General features: G+C 39.5%; 1 protein-coding gene across 4 annotated transcripts in view; it reads right to left on the bottom strand.

Annotated features, from left to right (window-relative positions):
* Positions 1-25970, bottom strand: part of gria2a (glutamate receptor, ionotropic, AMPA 2a) — a 36793-nt gene extending 10823 nt beyond the window's left edge. For 2 of the 4 annotated variants that reach the window (XM_027134887.2, XM_027134889.2), the window contains exons 1-13: positions 25534-25970; positions 25153-25293; positions 9538-9777; positions 5865-6061; positions 5419-5472; positions 4944-5102; positions 4658-4825; positions 4002-4106; positions 3090-3197; positions 2798-3004; positions 2172-2539; positions 1175-1373; positions 653-900 (exon numbers count right to left, since the gene is read on the bottom strand). In XM_027134887.2, the coding sequence (XP_026990688.1) occupies positions 653-900; positions 1175-1373; positions 2172-2539; positions 2798-3004; positions 3090-3197; positions 4002-4106; positions 4658-4825; positions 4944-5102; positions 5419-5472; positions 5865-6061; positions 9538-9777; positions 25153-25293; positions 25534-25648 (2309 nt within the window). In that variant the 5' untranslated portion in view covers positions 25649-25970. The remainder of the gene's footprint in view (positions 1-652; positions 901-1174; positions 1374-2171; positions 2540-2797; positions 3005-3089; positions 3198-4001; positions 4107-4657; positions 4826-4943; positions 5103-5418; positions 5473-5864; positions 6062-9537; positions 9778-25152; positions 25294-25533) is intronic. The other 2 variants (XM_027134884.2, XM_027134888.2) reach the window with 2 other exon arrangements.
* Between the last annotated feature and the right edge of the window lie 666 nt (positions 25971-26636).

Genomic DNA, 26636 nt, shown 5'->3' with positions numbered 1-26636 from the left:
TACTGTGCTGCTCTAATTAGGGTTATACAAAAGTAGAGAAATGTTTAAGTATTATAACGTCCATGGAGCTTTAAAAAAGTGTCTAATAGTCTGGAAAATATTAGACCACTCATATTCTAACCATGTTGCTAGTTTAAAATGCAAACAAACTGACTTAATAAACCCAAATTTGACATGCCTAAAAAAAAACTGGAGCTTTCTGATTCTTGGTTACTTCAGAATCTTGCTTGTTGCCATGGTTACATCCTGGTCTCCCTGGTTGCTAAGAAAGACCTCTGTAACTTCACATACTCGCATTGAATACTGTTGCCTAGGTTACCATCTCCTAAGCTGTTTCCTTGGTAACCGTTAATCCTGCATTACAGCACCGTGAGATGGAGTTGCCTATTTTATTTAGTCCTAAGCTGTTTCTATGGCAACCATTAATCCTGCATATTCTGCGGTCTCTCATCTGGTGTTGCCTAGGTTACCTAAAGTGCTACTTAAGTCTTATCCCTAACCACCTCCCTGAAGTTACCTAGGATACACTGTTCCTGGTTGCCTAGGTTACCTTCCCTACTTTTGGCCTAGTTTACCTCCTGGGTCCGACCTACATCAGGGTAGGTGGGATACTATAACAACATGGGCCATATTGTTATACTACTCCACCCACCTTAAAGCAGATCCTTTGGGCGTGGCGATGCCGTAGCCCTTGGAGTCGAGATTGCCTCCGACCTTCATGGTGTCACACGGCTTGCGCTGTTCGATGTACTCGTTCATGGTGGATTCCAAAAGGTAGGCGTATTTGCCCTTGGACTTGCGAACGCGTAGCACGCCTTCCACCGTGTTCTTCACAAAGACAGAGGGCTCTGCGCTTTTCATGTACTGCCACATCTTCTCAAACAGGGCAATCTTTGATCTCTAAAAAGCACCAGTGCATAACAAGAAGAGTGTTTTCATTAGAAAGAGCGAGAAAAGAACAGGATCCAGGCTGTATACACAATATAACACCTGTACAACCTAATTTATCAGTCCTTGGCATAACGCAATAATCTATATCAAATGTTTTTGTATTTATATCAATTAAATTATTTTCTTAAAAAAATGACCAAATAATTGGCTTTATAAATGCATCTCGAAAAAACGATGTAAATCATCTGACCTGGATGACTTAACTGTATTCTCTGTGTCTCACCTTAAAGAATTCTTTGGTTGAACCGGCATCGAGGGTTCCGTAGGCGATTTCAGTCTGCTTGGCGAGATCCTCTGCGCTCTCGATGGGGGACACCATCCTCTCCACAGTGAGGAAAGCGGCCAGGTTGGCCGTGTAAGATGAGATGATGATGAGGGTGAAGAACCACCACACACCACCAACTATACGCCCAGACAGTGACCTACATGCAGAAAAACATCACACACACATCCTGGCATCACACTGACTGCACATTCACTCAAAACCACTGTGGGAAATCCAGTTGGCTAATATTTAGATCGCAATTACCACACTCATTTCTGATTGGCTGTCAGTTTCTTCTATAGAGAGCTGGATTTACACTTTGCTCCATAGCTGATAAACTTGTGCAATAACATATCTAACCATAACAACAATCAAACAAATGTTAGTGAATCGAAAAAAAATAATATTTTGCTATTATTATTTTAAATGTATTACATTATATTATTGTTTTAAATAATTATATTGTTTATTGATTTGTTATTGTTATTTGCTATTTTTCTATATTTCACTTAGAATTACAAGAAAAATAAAGTAATCTCATAATGACATAATATTATTATCAACAATGCTAAGTTTATAGAAGCAAATGGGGAATATGCAGCCGAAACACGGTACCACTCCAAGAGGGCATCAACCAGCAACCTTCTGCGCCTTGCAGTCTGCCACGAGGTGGAAATATATTCACGCAAGAAATCTTAGATTGAGGTTTTAAACCCCAAACCATCAATCAAAGGTTTCTACTCCTGCATTAGCTCCCACTCCAGACCTTGCTTTTGTTTCAAGACAGACTGAGTAAAAACTGAAGTCAGGAGCTGCAGGAGTGTGAAAACATTAGCACCACGGTTACACCAGGACGAACCGCCAACACACAAGGCTGTGTCCAAACAAAACCATGCCGTGTGCACTGGCTAGCACACTGGCTAGCGCACTGGCTAGCATCGACACGCTCACCAACCTTGGCGAAATATCGCATCCCTGCTGCATAAAAGCGCCCAGAGAAAACCACAGACTATTAAAGATCCCAAATTCATTATTGGACTCGCTGGGCCCGAGCTGGCCATCCTCAAACTCCTCGGTGTGCCACTCGTATGGGCTGAAGCGGCTAACAAGGAAGAGCACGACGCTGACGCCGATGTAGGCGAACACGATACACATCCAGATCTCATAGGCCAGAGGGTCCAGGAAAGAGAAGACGCCCGGCTTGGACTTCTGCGGCTTCTTGATCATGATGGAGATTCCCAGGCTCATGAAGGGCTTGGAGAAGTCGATCACTTCTTCACGGACTAGCGTGATCGTCAAAGGCGCTATGGCTATGTCCGCTTTCTGACTCGAGACAAAGAACAGGTCAAAATGCCTGAGTTTAAATGACTGAACATGGCTGAGAGTCTAATGTAGCTAACAATGAACGGAACTCTACTTTGACAGAAAAGACGTACATAAGTACTGGCAATAAAGCTGATTCTGATTCTGATACAGTACAAGCAAATATTTGGTGTCCTTATTGTGTACTTTTACCTGAAGAAGTCTAATGGACATCCAATTATTTAATATAAATCACCTATTTGCATAAAAAAAACTCACCCCATACACCAGTTCTCCCACCATGCCATTCCAGATCTTTGTGTCTGCGTCTCTAGCGCCATACTTCCCATCTCCCACGATCTTCAGTTGATACTTAAACCGACAGTGATTGGCAATCTCAGCCGCCAGGTCCACGCAGTATCCCTCGTAACGATCGTTATCTGTAAACAACTCTGCGTTCTTCTTTAACATCACATACGGTGCCTCCTGCAAAATCCATGTGGAACAAGATCAGAGATGTCAAAGCTAAATATCAAAGAGCTGCTCATATGAAGATTTGAGGTGGTCTTACCAAGATGGTTGTCACGATGACGGTCTTATTCTCCATCCCGAACGTGTCGTTGGGGAAGAGGTCAGATTTGGTGACCACCATTTTGTCCACCTCTTTCCAGTAGCCGATCTGTTGGGGGAAAGATGGATACACCTGGATCAAAATGTATTCTTGGTCACTTTATACCAAAAATGTTACCACCTAAAGGTTTTTATAATTTGATTAATCTCCAGGCATGTTCGGATGTGTTTTATTCCTCTTATTGCACAGAAATCTTGCCAACATATCATACTTTGTATTTATGTATTTACTTATTTATTACTTTTTTAGATTTGTTTTTTATTAGACTAATTTTAGTGCAATTCCTTTACAGTGTCCTCTAAAGAGTCCTTGTGTAAGTAGCTAACTTGTTCATAACATATGCGCTGTTTAGAAATTGTTGTCCTGTACAAGGAGAATCAATTCCTTCCCATTCCTAACACAACCTGAAGCAAAAAAAGGATATTTCTTGGTCTGTTGAGCTGAAGCGGCACTTTTCCCTAAACACACAGTCATATAGGCATCTTGTTTTGCCCAACACCTCCACCTCAGGCAGAAATAAAGTTTTTAATTAGTTCGGCAACTGAGTGTGACTATCTGTCCATGTGGCGGCGAAGCAAGGATCTATTTTTTTTTTGCTTTTTATAATGTGCTTATAGTGCAGTTTTATGTGCGACTGGCAGACTCAGGACCCGTTTTCTCGATCCTGTGATCTTTTTTAGAGCACCTATTCTTGTCTTGTCTAGAGTGTAGGATAAATACCTGAGGGCGTAGCTGAATTCTCGAATCTGATTGGTTCTTTAAAAGGACCCTTCTTGAAGATATACAAATGTCTATAAGGATCCTACATGAACATGGCAACTGTGTACCGGATTTGTCCCTGATGTAATGTACCTTCACCGGCCCGCTGTTCTTCAGCTCCATGATGTTGACTGAGAAGTTCACTCTCTTGCCATATTGGTCAAACTGGATATTTCCCGTCAGTCCGTCCACTCGCACCTAAACACACAAAAAGTTAAGCTCATATATTCAAGAGGTTTAAAACATAAAGCCATCTTTGCCAGGTGTTAATGGTGTGTCTGGATTGCAGCTACTGTGAAAGATTCTAACACGTCCTTTTAAGATGTAGACAAGACAGATGCTACGGATTGTAAAGAACTTAAAGGTTGCATATTTTATTTAGAACCTCATCAACTTAAATGGCCAGTTTGTGATATTTATAAAACACAATAAAAACTTTTTTCCCTGCAACTAAACACACTCCCTTACGTTTATCAATATGGTGATATATATGTGAGTTTATTGTATCGTATATTTTTAAGAAAGAGAAACAGAGCTGAGAGTTCATTTCTGGGCTGGAAAATTGTAAAAAGCTTTAAATAAACAAGCTCTCCATATCCGCAAGGAATCATGAAAACCTTTTTGTTTTGTTTTTTGACATTATTACAGTAGGACTTGTTTTTTATTTGCAACCCCCTTTAAAACAGACTACTAGCAACATCCATAGACTTGTTTTTTTTTCAGTCAGTGATTCTGATGAGGATATAAACCTGTTTGAGAGCACGTTCTATTTCCACTCCCTGTGCCCATGGTACAGCCGGATTGGCCAGGCAGTCCCCATTGTTCCCACGACGACTGATGTCGATCCTTTGCTTGTGCAGGAAGCGAAAGGCTTCAGTCATCACTTGAACTGCATCGTACGTCAGAGCAGAGGTGTACTACAGATAGAAAACATAAATCAAAACACACTGATGCTGAAACTATGTCATTCACAGTGAAACAGCTGCTCTATAATCTGGAAAAATGTACAACATTGAATGAAAGACACACACTCACTCGAATCTTGCTGTCTGCCCCCGGGTACTCTTTCTCCTCCAGAGCTTCCCAGCGCTGGTCAAACTTGGCGACCAGAGGGTCGTCAAAATCCACGATCTGAAAGCCGGACACGTTCGCACCTCCATACTGAATTTTGGATAGGTCTCCGTCCAAAAAGCCCTGGACGCATGCAAACACAAAAACTAATTCCGTAGCTAACAGGTGTGGCAAAATTACAGGTACATCTACAATTGTATTGACATGCATTTAAATGTAAATCATCACATACTTGCCTCAAACCATATTGAGTTCTTTAGTATCTCAAACAGACTTTCGGATATGGTTTACAGGGTTACACACAAAAAAGGCTGCATTTGTCTCCCAAATTTTGTCACTTCTTAATTCCCACCCACCAGTCATATGTCCCTTAAGCTCAGTAGTATCAGATATTGTTATGCTTGATCCCGTGTGTGTGTGTGTGTGTGTGTATACTCACAAAATTAGCGATGATGTAATGATATCCTTTCACATGACGACCAATCGTGATGACCTGGAAAAAAACAACAACCAAAATACAATAGTCAAAAAAAGGAGATATAAAAGTGGAATGTTATACACTACTATAAGTATATTCTTGCTATAAAAGTCAAAGTCAAAACTTGACAGTGTAATCCATTTTTTTAAAAAGTGCATGCTGATTTGCAAAGCTCTGCCAACAGTTAAAGGAATAAGTCGCTCATGTCCTGAGATTCGTGGGTGTGTGGCGTGGGTTAGAAATATTCTACAGACTAAATTAAAGCTTTACCAAGTCAGTGCCAAGGGAAACCCAAAATTAAAGGGAGGGTGTGAGAAGAGTATTATTAGAACATTAGCTTTACTGCACCAGTTATAACAATAGCTGTTTTTTGGGGTCACAATGTACAATCCAGCACTAGTTTTCACCTGCTCCATGATGTCTTTGACCTTGTCCTGCTCACAGTCCAGGATCACTCTCCTCTCCTTTTTATTATCCAGGTCCTGAAAAACCGAGCGGTAGGCCTCGTCTTTCCTCTCGTCCTTCAGGTTGCCTACGTTTATAGCTGTCACTTGCCATTTCTTCTCAGCTGCCATGTCCAGAATGGCCTGTAGGGTGGATAAGCCTGTAGAAGGACAGTGAGAACTCCATAACCACAGAACAAACATTTAACCCTAATGACAGACAGGCATGTCTGTAGAAGTGAGAATGGTGGTTTCGGGAAATCTCTACAATCACACAGCTTAACAATACAAAAAGTTGGCTTAGCAAGAATTAGCATTTATGTTTCATTAAAAATGGCCCTTATGTCCTATATTTCAAAAGGAAAAGTACTTTCCACTTCGGACATTTCTTTATGACTGAATATAAAATATTAATTTATAGCAGCTTCTTCATCTTACTAATAACTGGAGGCTTCAAGGATTCAATTAATATTTCAATTCCTAACGTAACTTTTAACAGATGAGTTAAAGAGACTCCATGACTGGAGTCTGTATGTTTCTGTGTTAACTTTGTACCTATTGTATTAGCAATTAGCTAGTTTCTGTGGTATGACTGATTACCATGCTAACTATCCTCTAAGAGATTAGCTTTAGCAAATGGTTTCTAGCCCTGGTTACTCTGTAAAAAAAATAAAAATAATAATAATAATAATAATAATAATAATAATAATAATAATAATAATAATAATAAAAGCACAAATTTCGCAAATGAAAATCAAAAGTAATTGTGAATCTTTTTTGACCTAATTTTGCATTAATTTTTACTCTGTTTTTTTCTGACTCCTAGCAACACCGTCGAAGCAAATATTCGACGCTGAGGCAACGATCATCGCTTAGCTTTCGGTTTTAATTACAGAATCCGTCATTTGGCTGCTTAATTTAAATTTCGTCTCAATTAGTCCTCATCTTTGTTCAAATGTAGCCTGGAGCCGGTGTCACTCGAAAGCACAGAGTTTCTAAACTAGCAGCGACAAGCTTCTTCTGACTTCAGAATTCCTCTCCAATGCTTCTCTCTTTCTACCCATCCTGAGGCATTCAGAAATTGTACCAGCTCAGATTGTCTTCCATGCCATAAAGATTTTGGACCTTCAATGAGATGAGGCCAACCATGTGAGGATCCCGAGGCATCTAGAGATTTACCATCTCCAGTTGGACTATGCTTCATGCAGTATTCTGACATGCTAAGAGGAGACGCCAACTCCATGTGGTTTTTGAGGACAGACTGTAAAACTATTTTCACACAAACGAGGATGGGTTCCCCTTTGAGTCTGGTTCCCCTCAAGGTTTCTTCCTTTACCATCCACTGTCCCCTGAGTCACCTCAGACTTGCTCATTGGGGATAAATACACATTTAAATATATTTAATATTAATCTTGAATTTTTGTATTATATTAATCTTTATATTAAACCTTTTGTTTTATGTTTATGTTCTGTAAAGCTGCTTTGAGACAATGTCAATTGTTGAAAGCACTATACAAATATATTTGAATTTGAATTCAGTGAAATACAGAGCTGAGCTAGAAACCACCCCGAGAGGATTCTCTCTCGCGCACAAGCACGCGCCACCCTCGCTTGCTCACTCTCTCCATTTTTCATTTGTCATTTTTCTCCTCTTGATCTCGCTCCGTCGTTCATCCGCATCCGTTCCTTTGCCCACTCGATTTCATCTCTTTCTAGTTTCTTGCTTTGGCCCCCTCCTTCAACCCCCTGCACAATTTCTCCTTCTCTTTCTGTCTCTCTTTTTTCCGGATAAAAGACCACGGATGATTACATATCTAGGTCTCTCATGGAAAAGATTTATTCCTCCAAGTGGAAGCACAGATTCAGCATCCTGGCCTTTAGAGTCGTTTGCATCTCTGTAGCTGTGTTCATTACCAGGATGTTGAGTTTGAGTCCAAATCCCCAGACAGCTGTATGGCACTTAAAGAAGATGATTTAAGTTTTAAATGCACATGCTTTAGGTGTGTAGGTTCTTATGTCTCCAGTGGGGGAAAAAAACACAAACCAAGAAAATCATCAACTTGTGCTGCGAACAATCCTATAATATCATGTGTCATAAAAATGCCTTTGGGAAACATGATTTTTTTTCGTCATATCGCCCACACAAATGACAAACTGTACCTTTAAATTTGCTCGACGACTGCAACCGTTTTTTTTTTTTCTAATAAAAGCTTTTCTATGAAACACCAGGATTCAGGACACGTTTATAGCATTTTCTTGTAATTTAGGTCACTCGCTAATTACCAGCTTGAGTCAGGTGCGCTTCAGTTTGTGAGCAGGGGAACAGATTAAAAATGGAAACGCGGTAAGGCGGTGAATGTATGACACATCCTTGTGCTTGGTGTAAGATAAGAACTTACATAAGGACATTGCAGCATTTTATTGTGATATTAATCCTCATGGAATGGCTTGAGGGTTGACATTTGAGTGTGGACGCTGACATTTTTCTCTTGAAAATGGGATGCAATAGCCAAAAGGATTCAAGGATTCAAAATACTGTACACCCCGCCCTCCAGGGCAATCCTCCAGGTGTCCTGTTATACAAACGTTATTCCGCAAAACTATAAACAAATAAAATATACAATAAGTATTTAAAACGAAGTAATAATAATAAATTTTATAGTTATTTTTTATAACCTTTTTTTTCTGTACTTGTCGATCCTAATTTCGTAATGAATAATAAACAATAATATAATAATATACTTATAAAACAATAAACTTATTGTTAATCAAATCAAGGACGTCATGAAATATAATTATTCAGCTCAATTTCCCTTTGAAATAGTGTCGTGGAACACAAACACATCCTGCTCTTAAGCAACTAGTAATTGTTCTCTATAACGCTAGCAAGGTAGTAACCAATGTAGCTAACGAATTCTTGACAATCAGATGCTCTTGTTAAGAAACATCAGCGGCTGTTCGTCAAGAAGGTCGGATTTTTTTCCTGCCTAGCTGTGAGTTTTACATGTATATTTTCTTAGTTTTATGGTAGGTTTCCTTCTGTTAAAAAAGTTTTATTAAGTTGATTGTTAGAAGACAATAACAATACACTGCACCGACATTAAAAAAAATAAACTAAGCTTATCATATTTTACGTTGGACCTCGTTGGAAGGAATGACTAACGCTAACTGACTCTGTAATGACTGTTTTATATACTCCACTCATAATTACACAGCGTAATGACACAGAACATTATTACATTAGTAACACATTCATTATTAGTCATCCATTATAGTGCCGCCGTGACCTCGAGGACCACGCAGCGCTGATTGGCCCAGCTTGTAAATTTTCTTTGGCAACAATGAATATGATTTAGAAAGGATAACATGTAAAGAGAAAGTGTGTGTTTGTGTGAGTGTGTGTGTGTGTGTGTGTGTGTGTGTGTGTGAGAGAGAGAGAGAGAGAGAGAGAGAGAGAGAGAGGCAGAGAGAGACTAAATGGTATCACATTCTGTACACAATAAGCACTTCTGACCGCGGTAAGTGTCTCTGAGGAGTGAGGAATGAAGTGCTACAAATAAATAGGACAAGCAATTTGATACGTTAATGCATTTGTGTGTGAAAGAGAGTGAGTGTGTGTCTGTGTGTGTGTATGTACCTCTATCACTGTCGTACAGATACGCAAACTTCTCCCATTTGTAGTACTCAACCAGGCTAATCAGAGGGCCTCGGATGTCGGGCCTCATCTGCAACACAAACTGATTGAAGCCATCGGCAGGTAAACTCGGCGTGATGAAGGACACGTGCAGAGTCTCGCAGAACGACGTGATGGTGTTCACAGACTTCTTATCGTAGAAGCCGAAGATAGCATAGACACCTCGGGAAAACTGTGAGCAAACTGTTGAGGGGGGTGAGGCAAATGGGGTTAATGTTCAAACAGGTTCAAACCCATTTTTTCAGTCACACATAGTTCATAGACACAAAAGTATCACAAATTAAGAATAATCAACAGCATATCTGTGACTCAATCAGCTAAGGGCAATGATCAGAGAGACTTCTCTCTTTCCCTCAATCCCAAAATTATTTACTGGAATATTCGCTCGTTAAAAATTCACACAATGCACAACAAAGATCACGGATCATTGGTGCATGGATCATTTGTTCTCTTACTATAAATGACATCATTTTCTTAAAACTCCTCAGCATGAAAAAAATGGTGGACGACTCAAATTCTCAGCCAAGTTCTACGAATGTAATTAGCTTGAAAATTGCAATGTTAGTAGCTTGTATTAATTCTCAAATGATTAAGTGATTTTTCACTTACTTTGATGTTTGTTTGACTTTTAAGCCTTTAATAATTTTTTAAAAAATCATTAGCTAGCTAATACTAGGAATCTAATGGTTAACTAGTTAAAAGTGTGACGAAAACTAAATACACCGGTTATACAGTATAATTAGCTCTCTATTGTTCCTAACTACATCACTCATCTGATTGGACATCATTACTGTACAAAGCTAAAGCTGACAAAATTAATAACCTCAATAATCTTTGGTCCAAATTTTCTGTATTTTTCAGGTTTAGTTATTTCTTATGAATCGCACCACTGACTGTGTCTGAGATCCGTATTGATTCCGTCCCATGAATCTCCAGTCTCCAAATTGACGAGCTAGAAACCTAGCTTCTAATTTTAGAGTGCAGCTGATTCGGTTCCTGGCGTCTGATCTGAGCTTGGTAGCTCTCGGTACACCAGTTTCGGTTTGTGGGTTCAGCTGGATGAGCCGATCCTGGCTCTGTGTGAGCAGCCATGTGTATCGACTGGACTTGTTAGGTTTTAAATAGTCTGACTGTGTGGGCTAAACTCTGGAGCCCTGAGCAGGCAAAAGCTCAATCGACACCATTACAGAAAAAACTCAGACAGGAACACAGCAAGCTCTAACATGCACAACAAGTTTCGGGTAGATCTGAAATCATATCAAATTTACAGACATTAGATTTAACATCATTAATGTAGATAAGGAAAACATCATAGCCCTAGCTACTGAAAAATAGTGCAACTCCAATATGGCTAATAAATGCAAATGTAAATGTGAACAACTTAAACAACATCATGGACATAACACCCAAACTGTAACTGAAGTCAGAATGCTTAGAGGCTGTGTTAATCAGTGTTTATTATTACACATCTGACTCATTCATGATTTTGATTTAGAGGAAGAAGAAGCCTTTTATTTGTCCCATATACAATACAGTACATAATCCACAGCCTTCTGAACAGTAACCCAGAGCTGAAACCATTGATCCACCTTTCTACCACCTTCTGTTGCCTCCTGTTTATTGGCCTTAGAGGTAAAAGCTTGTTTTTAAAGGTGGTGGTCTCTAAAGATCTGAAAAGTCCCATCTCAGACAGTTCTACTCTAGCATTGAAGGAAAAGCTCTGAAAATCAACATAAGCATGTGCGTCAACTGATACATATTGACCATAATCACTGATTCTGAATATTGCCCTATAAGTTAACGTAACGCTAAGGTGAAGTGAAATGCTCGTCTTTAATTCTTTAATGTAGCATCTCCGTCATATCTAAAAATGATCATAGAATAAAACTGCACAGTTTAACTGCATCCTTTATATATCGTTACATTAAATATTAAAAACGTCTTGAATTTCAAACTACAGGAATGTTATACCTAGCGTATGAATATTTATTTATATATTTCTTCCTCCCTTTCTCTCTTTCTCTTTCTCTCTATGCAGAAAAAAGGCTTAAACCCGAGAGACAGTTAGACTGGTTACTGATCAATTTCTCCTTCTTATAATTTCATTAGCATGCAAGTCCAGTGCGCTGCTTGTGGCTACATCTGCATAATCAACACACAACCGTTGGCACTCTGACATGGCCTTCTTCAGACCTCAATTACACCCCAGAGTGGCTCAACAACAGCACATGAGGAGGCTCATCTGTGAAAATGGCGCTTAGACAGGAATTATCGTCGATTTTGATCTAATCTGTGATTGAGTGATTCAGCCTTGAAATTCTTCAAAACCGTTTAATGCCCATGAACCGATTTTTTTTAAAGGATCTGAGGCTTTCCTTCATCTGTAGCCATAAAGCTGACTTTACATGACCTCATAAAGTATGTATAAAGGCTGTGAAATCCTGATACTAAGAATGGGGGTTTCACACCAATGGGGTGAATACTTATTCATGGCAGTGTAGAATGCATATGTATATAAATAGCTGTATAAATATTATATAGACCAAAGAGAACTTCTATTAGTTCTGTTGTTACTGTTAGACTTTTAGATCTTTCCATGTTTTGCCCAACTACCTTACTTTAAATTCTGATTACGATGGCATAGTCCTGCTATGAATTCTGAGCTTGAAAAAAAAATTCTGAATAGACTCAGCGTGAACATCCTGCTGACCCCAGATCCCTGTTTTTTCAAAAAAGAGACACTGACCCATAAACTTAAAATGACGGATGTCCAAATGTCTACTTGTTCTGTGGCTCTGCACATGACAGCATGCTAAATAAATTAATTAATATGTTTGAATTATTTGACTCAAAATACAACTTTGTTCCTAGTCCTGTTAATAATTTACTGTATATCTTTAAAATTTAAGATTTCAAATATATTTATGGATTTTTTTATTTTCATATTTAACGTAAATATTGTAATAATCCTAATCAGTATGATAATACATCGCTGTACAATAACATTATGATCATGCTTGTAAAAATTATGCACACTACAGACTGTTAGCTTGAAGCACAGTGTTAGAAAATGCTTTATCAAAGCTAGCTATCTAGCTAAGAAATGTCCCAAAAAAAGCTAGCTGAATAATGTCACAAACTGTTTAATAATTGCTGGATAATGTTAGATAATGTCTTTGAAAATGCAGCTAGCTAGCTATATTATATGAAAAAATATTCTACAACACTGTCTAGATGGGAAGATAATGTGATGAAAGGTTTCACAACAAAATAAGGTTCAAAATAGCTAGATAATGTTAAAAACTGTCCCATAGCAAAGCTAGCATCTTTGATTTTATAAAATGTTCCACAATAAATCTAGCTAGATGATGACAGATTGTTGGAAAACATCACATAAAACTAGTTTGATTATGTTAGAAAATGTCTCAGGACACAGATTGCTAGCTAGATCATGTTAGGAAATGTCTTCACAATGTGAGCTGCAGATACAGCCTGTACAATATCCCACAACAGAGTTAGATACTTTGATAATAGGAAGCAAATCAATGAACATCAAGGTCTTCACAAAGCTAGCTATATGGATATTGAGAACGTATCTATCAACAAAGCTAGCGACTTTAAGGATAGCTGGATAATATTTGATTAATGTCTTAAGACAAAGATAGCTAGCTAGCTAATGTAAGGAAATGTCCCCCACTAAAACTAGCTGGTATAAAATGTCCCACATCATCAACTGGCTTTATAAAGCTAGCTTGCTAGGTAGATCAGGTGGGAAAATGTGCAACAGCATAGCTATAGCTCGATAAATAATCGTACAAAATATACCAGAAAAGCTCACCATATATATAGTATTTGCAAGTAGAATTAAATCAATAACAAAAGACTCCATCGTAAACATGTAGCACATACTGTCCAGTCATGACAGCATGACTGACACGCTTCAGAATTGACAAAATGCTACACCACCCTCTGTTCCTCGGTGATGGCGATTGTGATCAAGGTGATGACATTCCTCTATGACTGCACCACACTGCATATTATGGCAGAAATCCTAAGCTAAAGAATTGCTGTTGCGCTGATAGTCACTTCACGAGTCATCGTATGATCTGTCATAAGCGATTTAGGTGAAAGTATGTTGATTTTAACCCAGATAGGCAGGCTGAATCCTCCTGAGAGGCATAAACACTTCAAGCTAAACATATCAAACTACCCAACACACACACACACACACACACACACCTCCTTCCCAAACCGCCTGCACTAAACATACGTCACTGAAATTCTCCCTGCCAACACCATGACTCAAGCTAGCACATTATTTCACATCCCTCTCTCCAGTTGCTGTATTTTTACATAATTTGCTAACACTTTCATATGTTCGTGACTCTCTGGCATCTGATTCATCATGAAAATGCTTGTCTATCTAGATATTAAGGAATAGATATAATACTTAATGAAAAGCTCAATTACAAGCATTTGAATGATGCCAATAGCCATTCTAACATTATCTAGCTGACTGTGTTGTCTCCTGCTAGTTAGTTTTTTCAAGACATTTTATAACATTCTCAAACAAGCAACATTTTGCTAGAAATCTATCTTTTTTGTGTGACATTTCCTAGCATCTAGCTAGCATTTCTGTGGTACATTTTCTAATATTATACAGCTACTGTAGCTAAATCTGTTGTAGGACATCTTCTGGCATTATCTAGCTAGCTACAGTAGGTTTGCTGTGTGACATCGGCTAGCTAACTGAAATTTTCTAGGTATATTTGTTGTGGAACATTTTCTAACATTATTTATCTAGCTAGTTTGCTGTGGGATATTTTCTTTCATTATATAAAGTAGCTAGCTTGGTTTGCTCTGGTAAATTTTTGAATATCATGTCTAGCTTTGCAGGAGGAAATTTTCTAACATTATCCATTTACATTGCTAGCTTTGTTAAGCTATTTTCTAAACATTACCCAGCTAATTTACTTTTCTGTGAGACATTTTCTCTCATTATGTAGATAACAAGCATTGTCCACTGTCTTATTACATTATTAGTGTTTAAAGTGTGCGCTGTTCTGCGAGACATTTTTCAACATTATTTACATAGTCGTTTTTTTTTTTTTTACCTTAAGCTATTTACCTTTACTAGTTTTCCTGCTAGTTTTCCTGACATTTTCAACATGGTATTAGATTACATTAGATTAGATTAGATTAGATTAGATTAGATTAGATTAGTTTCAACTTTATTGTCATTACACATGTAGGGGAGACCAGGGACAGTTATAACACCTTTTGCGATTTTTAGCAATACATCAAAACCCATTTTTACTGGAATAACCAATTTGTTATATTATAAACTTCAATCTGTCAACTGCTGAAACAATGTATTTAAGTGGTTTTATGAAATATGTACAGGTTGCCAAATTGATTTTAATACGGTCTCTCCACTGTTACAACCGTCCCAGTGTACAGGGACGGTTGTAACGCATGTCAGGGACGGTTGTAACATGTCTAAAATATACATGATGAATCAATCACATACTCAAAATAGAAAATATTATTTATCAGTCATGTTATTGTGACTATTCATTTCATGTTTTTAAGTAATGATTACCTTTTTTTCACACAAATGACAAAAAAAGAGGACGAAACTGTCAAATTATAATGCAAGAAAATAATTTATTGGGTAGAACACCTCAAAAAAGGTTTAACATGATAGGTAGGCCTAGTCTGAGTCACAGTTGTGGCAAGTGTAAAAATCACTTCCGTCTGTGCAGTCCTTGTGTGCCCAGGCTTTACAGGACCAGCACTGGAGCCAGACCTCCCTTGACCTGTGCCCCTTTTCCAGCGGAAAGAACCGGGTGCTGGTTCAGAGCTAGCACTGGTGCTGTTTCAAAGTTGGTTCCATTGGCGAACCTTCTAAGAACCGGTTTGCCTTTCCACCGGCTAGAGAGCCATCACAGCGCCGAGTGTGACGTTACTGTATACGTGTGACGTGTCCCAGCAACTTTAGCGCAGCAGCGGCAAACACAAACACAACATCAACAATGGTGGATACTCCTTTACTGTCAATGCTCATGGCTTTGCGAACATACATTGGCATCCAAACACAGCAAATAAAACCTGGACATGCAGCTCCATGTAATTTGTATAAACAAAGGTTGCAATCGATAAAGTACATAACGTTATTTTATCATTCACACAGGAAAAGTTAGCCTTAGCATGTATCTACCTACTATCATGTGTGCTGATAATGTATCATATTGCGATAAAGTAAAAGTGTATTAAACATTAGTATACTAAAGGTACGTTATCAAATGCGCTAACAGTAGCCCCGCCCACAGCCCTGGACACAAGCGGTTCTTAAGTCTAGACCAGCAACGTTTTGGTGCTACTTAAGAACCACTTTTCCTGGTTCAGAGCCTGGCTGCATTGGCGGTCGAAACAGAAAAAACTGGTTCTAAATTAGGCTCTGGCTCTGAACCAGCACTCAAACTGCCTCGGTGGAAAAGGGACACTGGAGAAGCTTTCCAAGCACACAATGCAGAATTCATTTTCATCATCAGATGAGTCCTGAGTTTTCTGCTGCTTCGGTTTGGATTTTTTGTGGTTGCTGAAATTAATTTTTCTTTTAGCTGCAGACCTGCTTTTCTCGGCCTCCAGTAGTATCTATGAGGACAGTGGTTTCCCTTCTTTTCCTGCCCTTTGTCGTCTGCTTTCTTGGGCCAGCTTTTGGGTGTCGACGAATGTACACAGGTGAAAAAGTTGTGTCCATATCAGAGAATTATGTCTCAGGCTCAGGCTTGGACATCACACATGGGGTGACAGAGGATGATGCTCTAAGTGGCATGGAGGATGCCACCGTTGCCACATTGGGTGATGGAGTTGTAGAGGAAGTTGGAACCTCTGGTGTCACTGCTGGCATTGGGCGGTCTGTGACTAGGGATGGTGCAAAGTGACTGTCAGTGAAAATATTCCTATTAAAAGGCCAAATTCCAGTGCATGCACACCCTGCCTGAATATTTGCCGGTGATGCAGCATGGGAAAGGGCACTCTTCACAATGCCTGGCAGATCATAAATGGACATTGTTGCTCCTGGATGAGTTTTCATCCAGCCATCACAGCAGTTGTATGCCAGCCTCTTCAGTGGCCCATATACTGTACTCTGCGATCCAAGGGCTGCAGCTTATGGGAACAGTGTGGGGGGAATGAGAGGAGGACGATGCCATGGCTCTTGCAAAAATCAATCCCCTCCACAGAAAGGTGGGAGGTATGGTTGTCCAGAACGGGGCGTTACAACCGTCCCAGTATCACCAACTATGTTTTGATCTCATGTGAGCTAGCTTGACTGCTAGTTTGATACTTGTTAGCCATTTATATATTTAGCTTACAAAATAGTGATTCTAATAATACTTGTTTTAATTCATGGACATTTGATCCTATAACAGCTTCCAAAACGTAAATCAGAAAGAAAAGTAATTTTTTTACCTCAAAAACAATCTTTTGTAGATAACTCCATCAGAAAGATACAAATGTGGATCCCTTTATAGCAAAAATTTAGGGAAACTAACTGAGCATATGCACAGTGAGTGTAATCACTCTAGGTTGTTTCTGATTGGAGGAATTCAAGGTGTTACAACCGTCCCCTGTTACAACTGTCCCTGGTCTCCCCTACAAGTACAAGGCAACGAAATACAGTAGTATAGACTGTTGTAGTTAGCTACCTTTGTTATGCAAAGGCACAGGTCAGTGTGGACTCTGCAAAAAAATTTTAATTCAAAATCCAGCAAATGCATTTCTAGTCATGGATAGCATGATACATAAAATAATGCAAATACAAGTCAAATGTCTTGGTTCTTGGTGCTGAATGGGCTTGTTTCGGAAACTGCTGATCTGCAATCTCTAGCGTTCACACAAAATATATCCAATGAGTGCTGGTTTAAACTGACAGGAAGGTTACAGTAATTTAAATGACCACTCTTTACAGCCATGTTGAGCAGAAAAGCATCTCAGAATGCACAATTTTGAGACTGATAATCTACAGCAACCCAATACCACCATCAGGATGCACTCCAGGATGTACACTACAGGATCACTGAAACTGGACAGTTGAAGATTGGAGGAACTGTTGCCTGGTCTGATCATTCTGTTTCTAATCTGCAGATGGTAGCAACAGCATGAAACCATGGGCATAACCTGATGGCTCAGGCTGGTTGTGTTGGTGTAATGGAGTTGGGAAGGTTTTCTTTTCACACATTGGGCCCCTTATTACCAATCAAGTGTTATTTAAATCTGAGTATTGTTGCTGATGCTGAACATATGTGTCACTTTATGGCCACAGTTTACCAGCAACTTGTAAACTAATACACTCACTAATTACATAAATTTAAATAAATAAAGTCCATACTTCTTATCAGACACAGCTGAAGCCAAGGCTGAACATGGCTTTTAATCCTCCCAGGCTTTGCTATAGACATGACATCCATCATACCTCTAGGATTTCATCATCATTAAGCTATGAAGGAGTATCTTGGTTAATCAGCCGTTTTCAGCTTGTCCACTTGAGAGAACATTAAGATGTGTGTCTTATACTAACGTTAATTGTGCACATTTATTTACTTTTAACGATAACAATGTAATTTTTAGCCGATTTATGGCTAAGGGCAGTTTGTCATGCTCTTGGCTACAATAAATAAAACAGCATAAATATAAGTGTGTATAAGCGTTTGCATAATCTTTGGGAAATTTACTGCATGCCTTAACAAAGGATATACTATACATCAAAAATATTTTGTGAGTTGAAACCATCATTCTTGAGACTTGATTATCTGGTCTGCCTTCATATGTCTATAAAAATGGGCAAGAAAAAAAAAAATAATAATAAATCTAATTTGTTTGTGATACCACAAATCCTGAATATAGAGATGTTCAGACACTCTCATGTGAACTACTAATTGTCTCACTGTGTGTCTCTGAACAAACACAATATAAACTGTTGTCTCTATGTGTGTGTGTGTGTGTGTGTGTGTGTGTGTGTGTGTGTGTGTGTGTGTGTGTTTGTGTGTGTGTGTGTGTGTGTGTGTGTGTGTGTGTGTGTGTGTGTGTGTGTGTGTTTGGATTATAAAAATGTCTTACTCAAGAGCCAGTGTTCTTTTTCTCATTATACAGAATAAAGTAGATTTTCAAAGTCCTTTCAAAGTAGATCTGAGAAGTACTTCACACTACCATCATAAAACATGGAGAGAAACAGAGAGAGAGATGAAAAGAGGGAGAGAGAATGTCAGGAAAGAAAAAAGATACACGAAATCACACACACACACACACACACACACACACACACACACACACACACACACACACACACACACACACACACACACACAAATACTGACAACAGTTTATATTGTGTTTGTTCAGTGACTGGACCAGGGGAGTAGTAAATTTAGCCACACTAATTAGGTGATATTGCAGAGAGAGACAGAAAATGTACAACTACAGGTGCGTGTGTGTGTGTGTCTGTGTGTTTGTGTAGTCTCTGAGCTCTCTGCCCATCTGCAGCAATTTGTACGCAGTGCACATGGATCCAGAGTACAAAGCAGAAAGCCTTTGAACCTCCTTTGAATCTCCTACTGACCGCGCCAGCCAGCATCGATGTGGGGATGGACAGGATGTTTTATATATCGATTTTTAAAAGATGAAAAACACTTTTATTTTTTTTAAAAAATACCGACATTTTTACAATAATTAGGATCTAATGATTGTTGGAGAAAATGGTGTTTTGTTTGTACGCTGTGAGGTTTTGGTGCATTGTAAACACAGCGCTTTTGTACACTTTGGTGAATCAAGTCTTAACTGGTACAGCAGCTTCTACGTGCATGAGAGAGTCGTTTGAACAGAAACGGAGGCGTCTACATGTGCCGACTGACTCATTTCTATCCAACATGTTCCCAAAAGAAGAAACCAAAAAAAAAACCATCTTGTTTTAATACTGTAGTGAAAAAGCTAATCATCAACCGTTTTACTTGCTGGTTACTAGCGAATAGGCAAAGCTTTGATTTTGTAGCTAAGTTAAACCACAAAATCCATGCCACATTAACTAAAATTCCCAAATTCATTTCGTTAAATTTTGGACATTCTGTATTGCATATCCACATACAGGTACATTCACGTGGATGTTTTCGGACAGGGGATGAATTATTGAGGGTTAACAATCCATCCATGTAGATTTTTCTACTCACTGCATCATTAATTTAGGATCACGCTGAAGCTACATCAAACATCAAAACGTTGGACCCAAAAAATCACTCATTACAAATGTCATGAGCTGAAAAGCATATCAGAACTCAAGAAATCTTGAGGCACATTATGTGCTATCATACGCTGATTGGATATTTGCACAAAGGTATATCGACATTCCGATAAATGAAGATTGTGGATAATAGTAATTAATTCCACCATATTGATCAAATCGTAGGCCAACATGTAGTGGAGTGGAGTGGAAGCTTGCTCTCGAGTCATTTTTTTTCGCTTGAACATTCTGTGATAAGAGTCTCAGCTGGTGCAACATAAAACAAACAAGGTTTGTAGAGTAAAGACAATCAGAACAAACCAGACTCATAGAATGAGGACGATGTCAGCAAAAATAGGAAAAAACCTCTTCCCTTGTGTGTGTGTGTGTGTGTGTGTGTGTGTGTGTGTGTGTGTGTGTGTGTGTGTGTGTGTGTGTGTGAGAGAGAGAGAGAGAGAGAGAGAGAGAGAGAGAGAGAGAGAGATGCCTGTGAGATAGCTGCCAGCAGAACCTGTCTTTACTAATGTGAAAGCCACAGAAAACAAGCAAGGTACTAACAATTCTGACTCCATGTTAGGCTGACGGAGCATCAAAATACAAAAAGAGGGGCGATATCTACAGGTCACAGACACTCTGGAAGCCGTCTGCTGTGAAGTAAGGGGATTTTCAACTAAGCCCCGAAAACGACAATTTAAGATTATGTTAATTTCTTCTGGTTATACGGTACACGGTTGACTGAATTCCTGAGACTATATGGAAAAACAGCTACGTAACTCATCCGCTGTAGAGGAAATAGCTTGTAAATTAAAGCTGCACACTTTAAACACTTAAAAAAAATTTATGTGCATTTATTTTCAAATTACTACAGCTGTAGTCCATCAAAGCGAGACATGTTTGAGGTTTAAGGTTTGTGTGGTAAATTCTCATGTGCTATGTGTCGAAGTAGAGGATGACATTGTGATATAGTACTTTTCTCCATTCATCCATCCATCCATCCATCCAACCATTAATCTATCCATCTATCCATCCATCCATCCATCTATCTATCTATCTATCTATCTATCTATCTATCTATCTATCTATCTATCTATCTATCTATCTATCTATCTATCTATTCATCCATCCATCTTTCCATCCAACCATCCATCCATTTTCTGAAGTCAACCTCAGGACTCAGGGCACAAGTTGGGTGACACCCTGGACGTGACACAAACACATCACAGGGAACAGTCACACACACTCACACACTACCAACAATTTCAAGATGACAAACAGCCTACAAGACATGTCTTTGAACTGGGAGGAAGAAACCAGAGAACCTGGAGGAAACCCCTAAAGCACGCAGGGTGCTCACCAGGCCTTCCCCAATACAACAGTCAGCACATACTGATTAGTTAGTTGTTACTATGGAAACCTCCTGACCAATCAGATTCAAAGATTCAACAGCAATCTGGTATAAGTCTTTACAGATATCCACCTCTGTAGTGTGGTATTGAAAAAGACATTCGTGTGCGTGCGTGTGTGTGTGTGTGTGTGTTTGGCTTTCACGCCATGTTGGAGAGGAATGCCCTTTACTGAATCTCTCTCTCTCTCTCTCTCTCTCTCTCTCTCTCTCTCTCTCTCTCTCTCTCTCTCTCTCTCTCTTTCTCTTTACTCAACAATACATCACACATCACACACCACCCACTAAACGAACTCATTCCCTTGACCTAAACCTCATTTCTCTTGCATTCTATCTAGCCTGCGTTTTACCCCTCCTCCTTTTTCATCTCTCTCTCTCTCTCTCTCTCTCTCTCTCTCTCTCTCTCTCTCTCTCTCACTCAAGGTGATTGCTGATTGTTGGGTCTGGGAGGCTGTCTGTAAAAGAGTGAGTGCTCCCCCGCTCGTTTCTCATCCTGTCTACGGCAATAAATCCTCCACATGGATCGGTGTGAATATTTATGCGACACACACACACACACAATGTGTAGGATGTGTACTGCAACTTGTAAGCGTATAACAGAACATCACATCACACGTCGGTTATATTTTTTCAACGCTATGCCTATTTATTTCAATAGAAATCAAGTGTCAAGTGTCAAGAGAGTTTTGTTCGTTGTAGGCTTTCTATCGAGAAATATCGTCAGAAGACAGCTGTGTTGATTCAGAGTCCTTCACTAGCAAGCCAAGAAAAACTCCCTGAGACAACATGAGGATAAAATATTGGCATCCTCTTCCATCTTTGTATTTTCTTCTGACTTGTAGCTCATGCAAACAACTCTGAGGTTCAGAAATGACCTCCTTCAATTTCTGAGATAAGTTGAACATTTACCGAGGAAGGAAATTTTGTGAATAAGAAATCCTGGGCTGAGCAGACGTCTTTATGGTCACAGGAGCAGTTAGAAACTTCTGACACTTATTAATAAACAAAATCAAGTTTATATCAGAAAGCATGAAATGCCACAGAGCTATTTTAACGCTGCCCAGTGGATATCCGGAAGCTTGGAGGTGCAGCGGATATGAGCCGTGGGAAATTTCAGACAACATCATTACCTCAGGAAGATTAAGTTCCAGTTTCCAGTTTCAAGTCTGTTATTCTGAGGTACAGAGACATGAAGACATTTTGACCTGGTTAGTAAATTGAGTGAAGATGTTGTTGTTTTTTTTCTTTAAGCAAGGCAATCTTCAACATGTCACGTCAACACGCGAGGCACGAGATGAAACACGAGGTCGTGTCTGTGTGCAGTTTGTCTTGGAGAAAGATCTATGATTCCTGCGCTGTAGCGGAATTAAACCTAAGGTCCCTTGGTATAATGAATAATAGCAAAATGAAACAGTAGCAGGTTCTTTCAATTGTGTGTGTGTGTGTGTGTGTGTGTGTGTGTGTGTGTGTGTGTGTGTGTGTGTGTGTGTGTGTGTGTGTGTGTGTGTGTGTGCACGCAGAATAGCATCTCTGACAGGCATCATAAATATTACGGTAATTGATAACAGGGGGAACAGATGTTGGGTACTGAACCGCCACGACGCTTTAATGTCATACAGCGTATCTAACGTGATATATGAGCCGTGTTTCTATGGCAACAAAAAGGAATTCTTTCTTATACCATTTAATTCCATTTTATTTCTTAAATCCGTGATATATGTTATATCTTGTCACTTTCCCCACTACGTCACCCACAGTGCCGTTTAACTACGTGCTCACGGCGATGCAGCGGCGCTTTAGCGCTGTAGTCTATCCAGCACTCTCACCTCCTCACGTGTGCATGTTGCTCATATTCAGATGAATATGCTCTCCTGAGCACTAATGCGTGTGTGTGCACCATTCACATTAATTAGACCTAGCAGTCGAGGACATGGTGCAGTGGATCTCTCCTGCCAGAGCCGCAGTCCTTCACTGCGAATCTCTGTGACTCATGCTTGATAAGGACCGCTGGATGTATGAACCATATGTAGGCATGCTCATAGACATGAAAGCACCAGCGCTGTTGAATTCTCCATCCTGATCGTTCAGAAAGTAGGGATCCGGTTTCTACAGCAGCAGCTCCGGCTGTAGTTCAAACCTCAGGTTTATATTAACACAGGTTCTAATACGTACCAGTTTCTATGGCAACTGCTTCCAAAGGAGGGTTGTATGGTGGACACTGAACGAGAGGTCGTTTTATAGATATTACAGAAAACAGGATTAAATCTTATGAGAATAAACAAACAATCCCAGAATGCACTGTGTTAGGTTGTAGACCAGGGCACCATTTTAAACAGATCTTATGTGTTAAATATTAATGATTCGTTTAAATCCATATTAAATGGATAATCCATGTGGCATGACGTATCGGCTGCTTATCGCCCGACACCTGAGTTAGAAGTCGGTAGTAACGAGTCCCTAAAGACAATGGAAATGTTGAAAAAGCACAAATAAGCACTGAAGAGTGACAAATGTGCATTGTCAAAAATAAAAAGGCCAGTAATCAGGAAGAGAAAAAAAAATGATTACAGCTTAATTGCACATTAAACTGTAAGCCAAAATGGAATGTAACATTCAGTTATAAAGATGCACAGATGCTGATTTTGACCTGATCTACGCAGATGACAGAAATCCAACTCCTTTTTTGCTCAAACAGACCTAGCAGAGCAAGTGGCTTATTAATTCTTGCCATAAACATGCCTATGTGTACTAAACCTCATTACTTATCATCCTTAATTAATAAAAAGCTACAGATTTTGGGTCAAATTCCTATAAAATGTCAGGATAACATATAATGACCCTCTTGTTGAAATTGCCAGCATTAAGAGCCCCTGTGAGATTTTCTTTGCACTCATAAATTCTACCCACAGAACTCCATAAAACGCAAAGAAAGCTGAAAACAGAACAAAGTGTGGCTAGTAAAGATACAATGAGAACCTTAGATGGTCATCAGTGTGTGCTAACTCTTCCAATGATGCAGCTCAACCAGTGAAGAATGTAGGATTCAAAATATTTTCCCCTCTCTATTTTTTCTGAATGATTTCCAAATAAACTTATTCGTTTCCAGATTGATAAATGAAAAGATCTGCCAGAAAAGGTCCAACAATCTGTTTCAATCTATTGCTCTTTTTTTTTTTTTTTTTTTTTTAAAATATTCATATACTTTGCTCTTGTCTATACTGTGCAATGATAGGGCTGCGGTCTCATCCAGTGTTACCATGGAAACCAAATCTGACTTGCTCACGCAGCAATTATCACACAATACCACACAAAAAAAAACACACACACATCCCAAACGGCCCCGTAGTCTCTCCATAAGTGCTGTATGTGGGTATCGCCCAAAATGTGCAACGCGCAATAGGCAGGCAATTGGGAAGGATCTGAGGTTTAGCCCACGCCTCCCCAACACCTCCACATGGCCCAATATGTTCTTCCAGTTAGCACGAAGGCGGCTGTGTGAATAAATACGGTATTAATTGATAACGCGGCTCGGGAGCGCGCTCTACAGGCGTGTTTCTAGATCACACGCTTAACAAAAGTGGCTTTAATCATCTTGAGGACGCTGGACGGGCTAAAAAAAAAAACACCGCAGGCTAATAATGTGAAAATAAATGGCATTTCAGGACTTTTTTTTACTGATCGCTCAGTTCCCAAGGTGGACTAGTGGGGAAAAATTGGATTGGGGAAAAAGATGCGCACAGTCGATTCATGATTCATACAACCTGCCCCGTGCTCTGTGCGTAAAATATTTATGCGCGCAAATCTCCAGGGTTTTTACCTGGAGTAAATACGCCTGCTTTCCAAAATATAAAATAAATCAGGATGAAATCTGGAGACTTACAGCAGTTGGTGATGGCGAAGCTGTTGGCCACCTCTAGGTTGTCGATGTGCGGAGTGAGGCGGAATTCAGCTGTGCCGAACTGCACCATACCGACCCGAAACGCGCTGTACTCCTGATCCGCACCGCGCGGAAACAGGCCGCCTGGGGGGACCGACACACAAAGAGGACCAAAATCAACCATTCATTATTACACACACATATAATATACGATCTAACACCAGAAATAGATTGTATTCTTTTAAAAAAAGAAGGGAGAAAAAAAAAGCTCCGTGACTGACAGTCTTGGTGGTGTATTTGATGTATTTAAAGCCCAACACCTTCACAGGGTTTTTAAAGGACTAAAGCATTGCATTTATCACATCAACATAAGATGATGCTTACCGATTTGAACGCTCGGTGATCCACCGAGTGCGAGTCCCCATAAAGCGGGTACAAACAGGAAACCGGACAAATTCATCATCATCTTCTGTGATTTTTTCTCTTTCCCGTCGCTCATGTTCACAAAATTGCGCTCGCGCTACCGCCTCGGTTCATGATTAAAATGAATTAAACAACGAAAGAGGGGAGAAAAAAGGACGAGTAAATAAGGAAAGGGGGGAAAAAAGACGGAAGAGTCTCCAGTAGAGAAGACGGCGCGTTGGAGGGGAGACGGGGGGCTTCTTCGATCGCTCCAGCGCCTTTGCGGCTCCGCGGCGCGTCCACAAGGCTTCAGTCGCCACGGACGCGGGAGGAATGATGATGGAGACGGAAAAAGCCGAACGCACCCGAAGTGTTTACGAGGGTCGAGCGGGTCTTAAACTGGAAATGGTGGAGGATTGCCGAAGAGAGAGAGAGAGAGAGAGAGAGAGAGAGAGAGAGAGAGAGAGAGAGAGAGAGAGAGTGGTCCAAATCCGAAAATGACCGAGCCTTTCCGTAGCCGCATGATCCAAATACGGAAACAGACGAGCAGATCCAAAGCCGAAAATTTCCAACGGAAAAAGCCGAATGAATTTGAAAGCCAACACAGTGCGTTTTTTTATCATTATTATTATTATTATTATTATTATTATTATTATTATTATTATTGTTGTTGTTGTTGTTGTTGTTGTTGTTGTTGTTATATTGTCCAATAATTATTTATTTTAATGGGGTAAAAAGAAGTATTGACTCATAGGAGAAAAAAGTATGTTAAATGTTACCAGTCCCCAGCAGCAGGAGCCTGTAGCCAATCAGGAGAATTGTAAATAAACCATAGACAGTCCATAGGCTGCCATATTCCTATATAGACCTATATAGATTTTCTAGCAAATCTGGTCAACGTTTAAAAGAAAAAAGTGGTTTCCTTCTGAAGAAGTCGCAGTTTGAGAGACTGGATTTCTGTTTGCTGATAAGAATGAAAGTAAGAGGTAAAGTTACTTTAACAAACCAAATACACAAAACCCAAAACACACAAAAAAAGCAATTAAATAAATAAAAAACACAGAACAAGAAGACACACAAAAACA

The sequence above is a fragment of the Tachysurus fulvidraco genome, chromosome 7 (assembly GCF_022655615.1).
Source record: "Tachysurus fulvidraco isolate hzauxx_2018 chromosome 7, HZAU_PFXX_2.0, whole genome shotgun sequence".
Lineage (NCBI taxonomy): Eukaryota > Metazoa > Chordata > Actinopteri > Siluriformes > Bagridae > Tachysurus > Tachysurus fulvidraco.
This window is presented reverse-complemented; position numbering and strand designations above follow the sequence as displayed.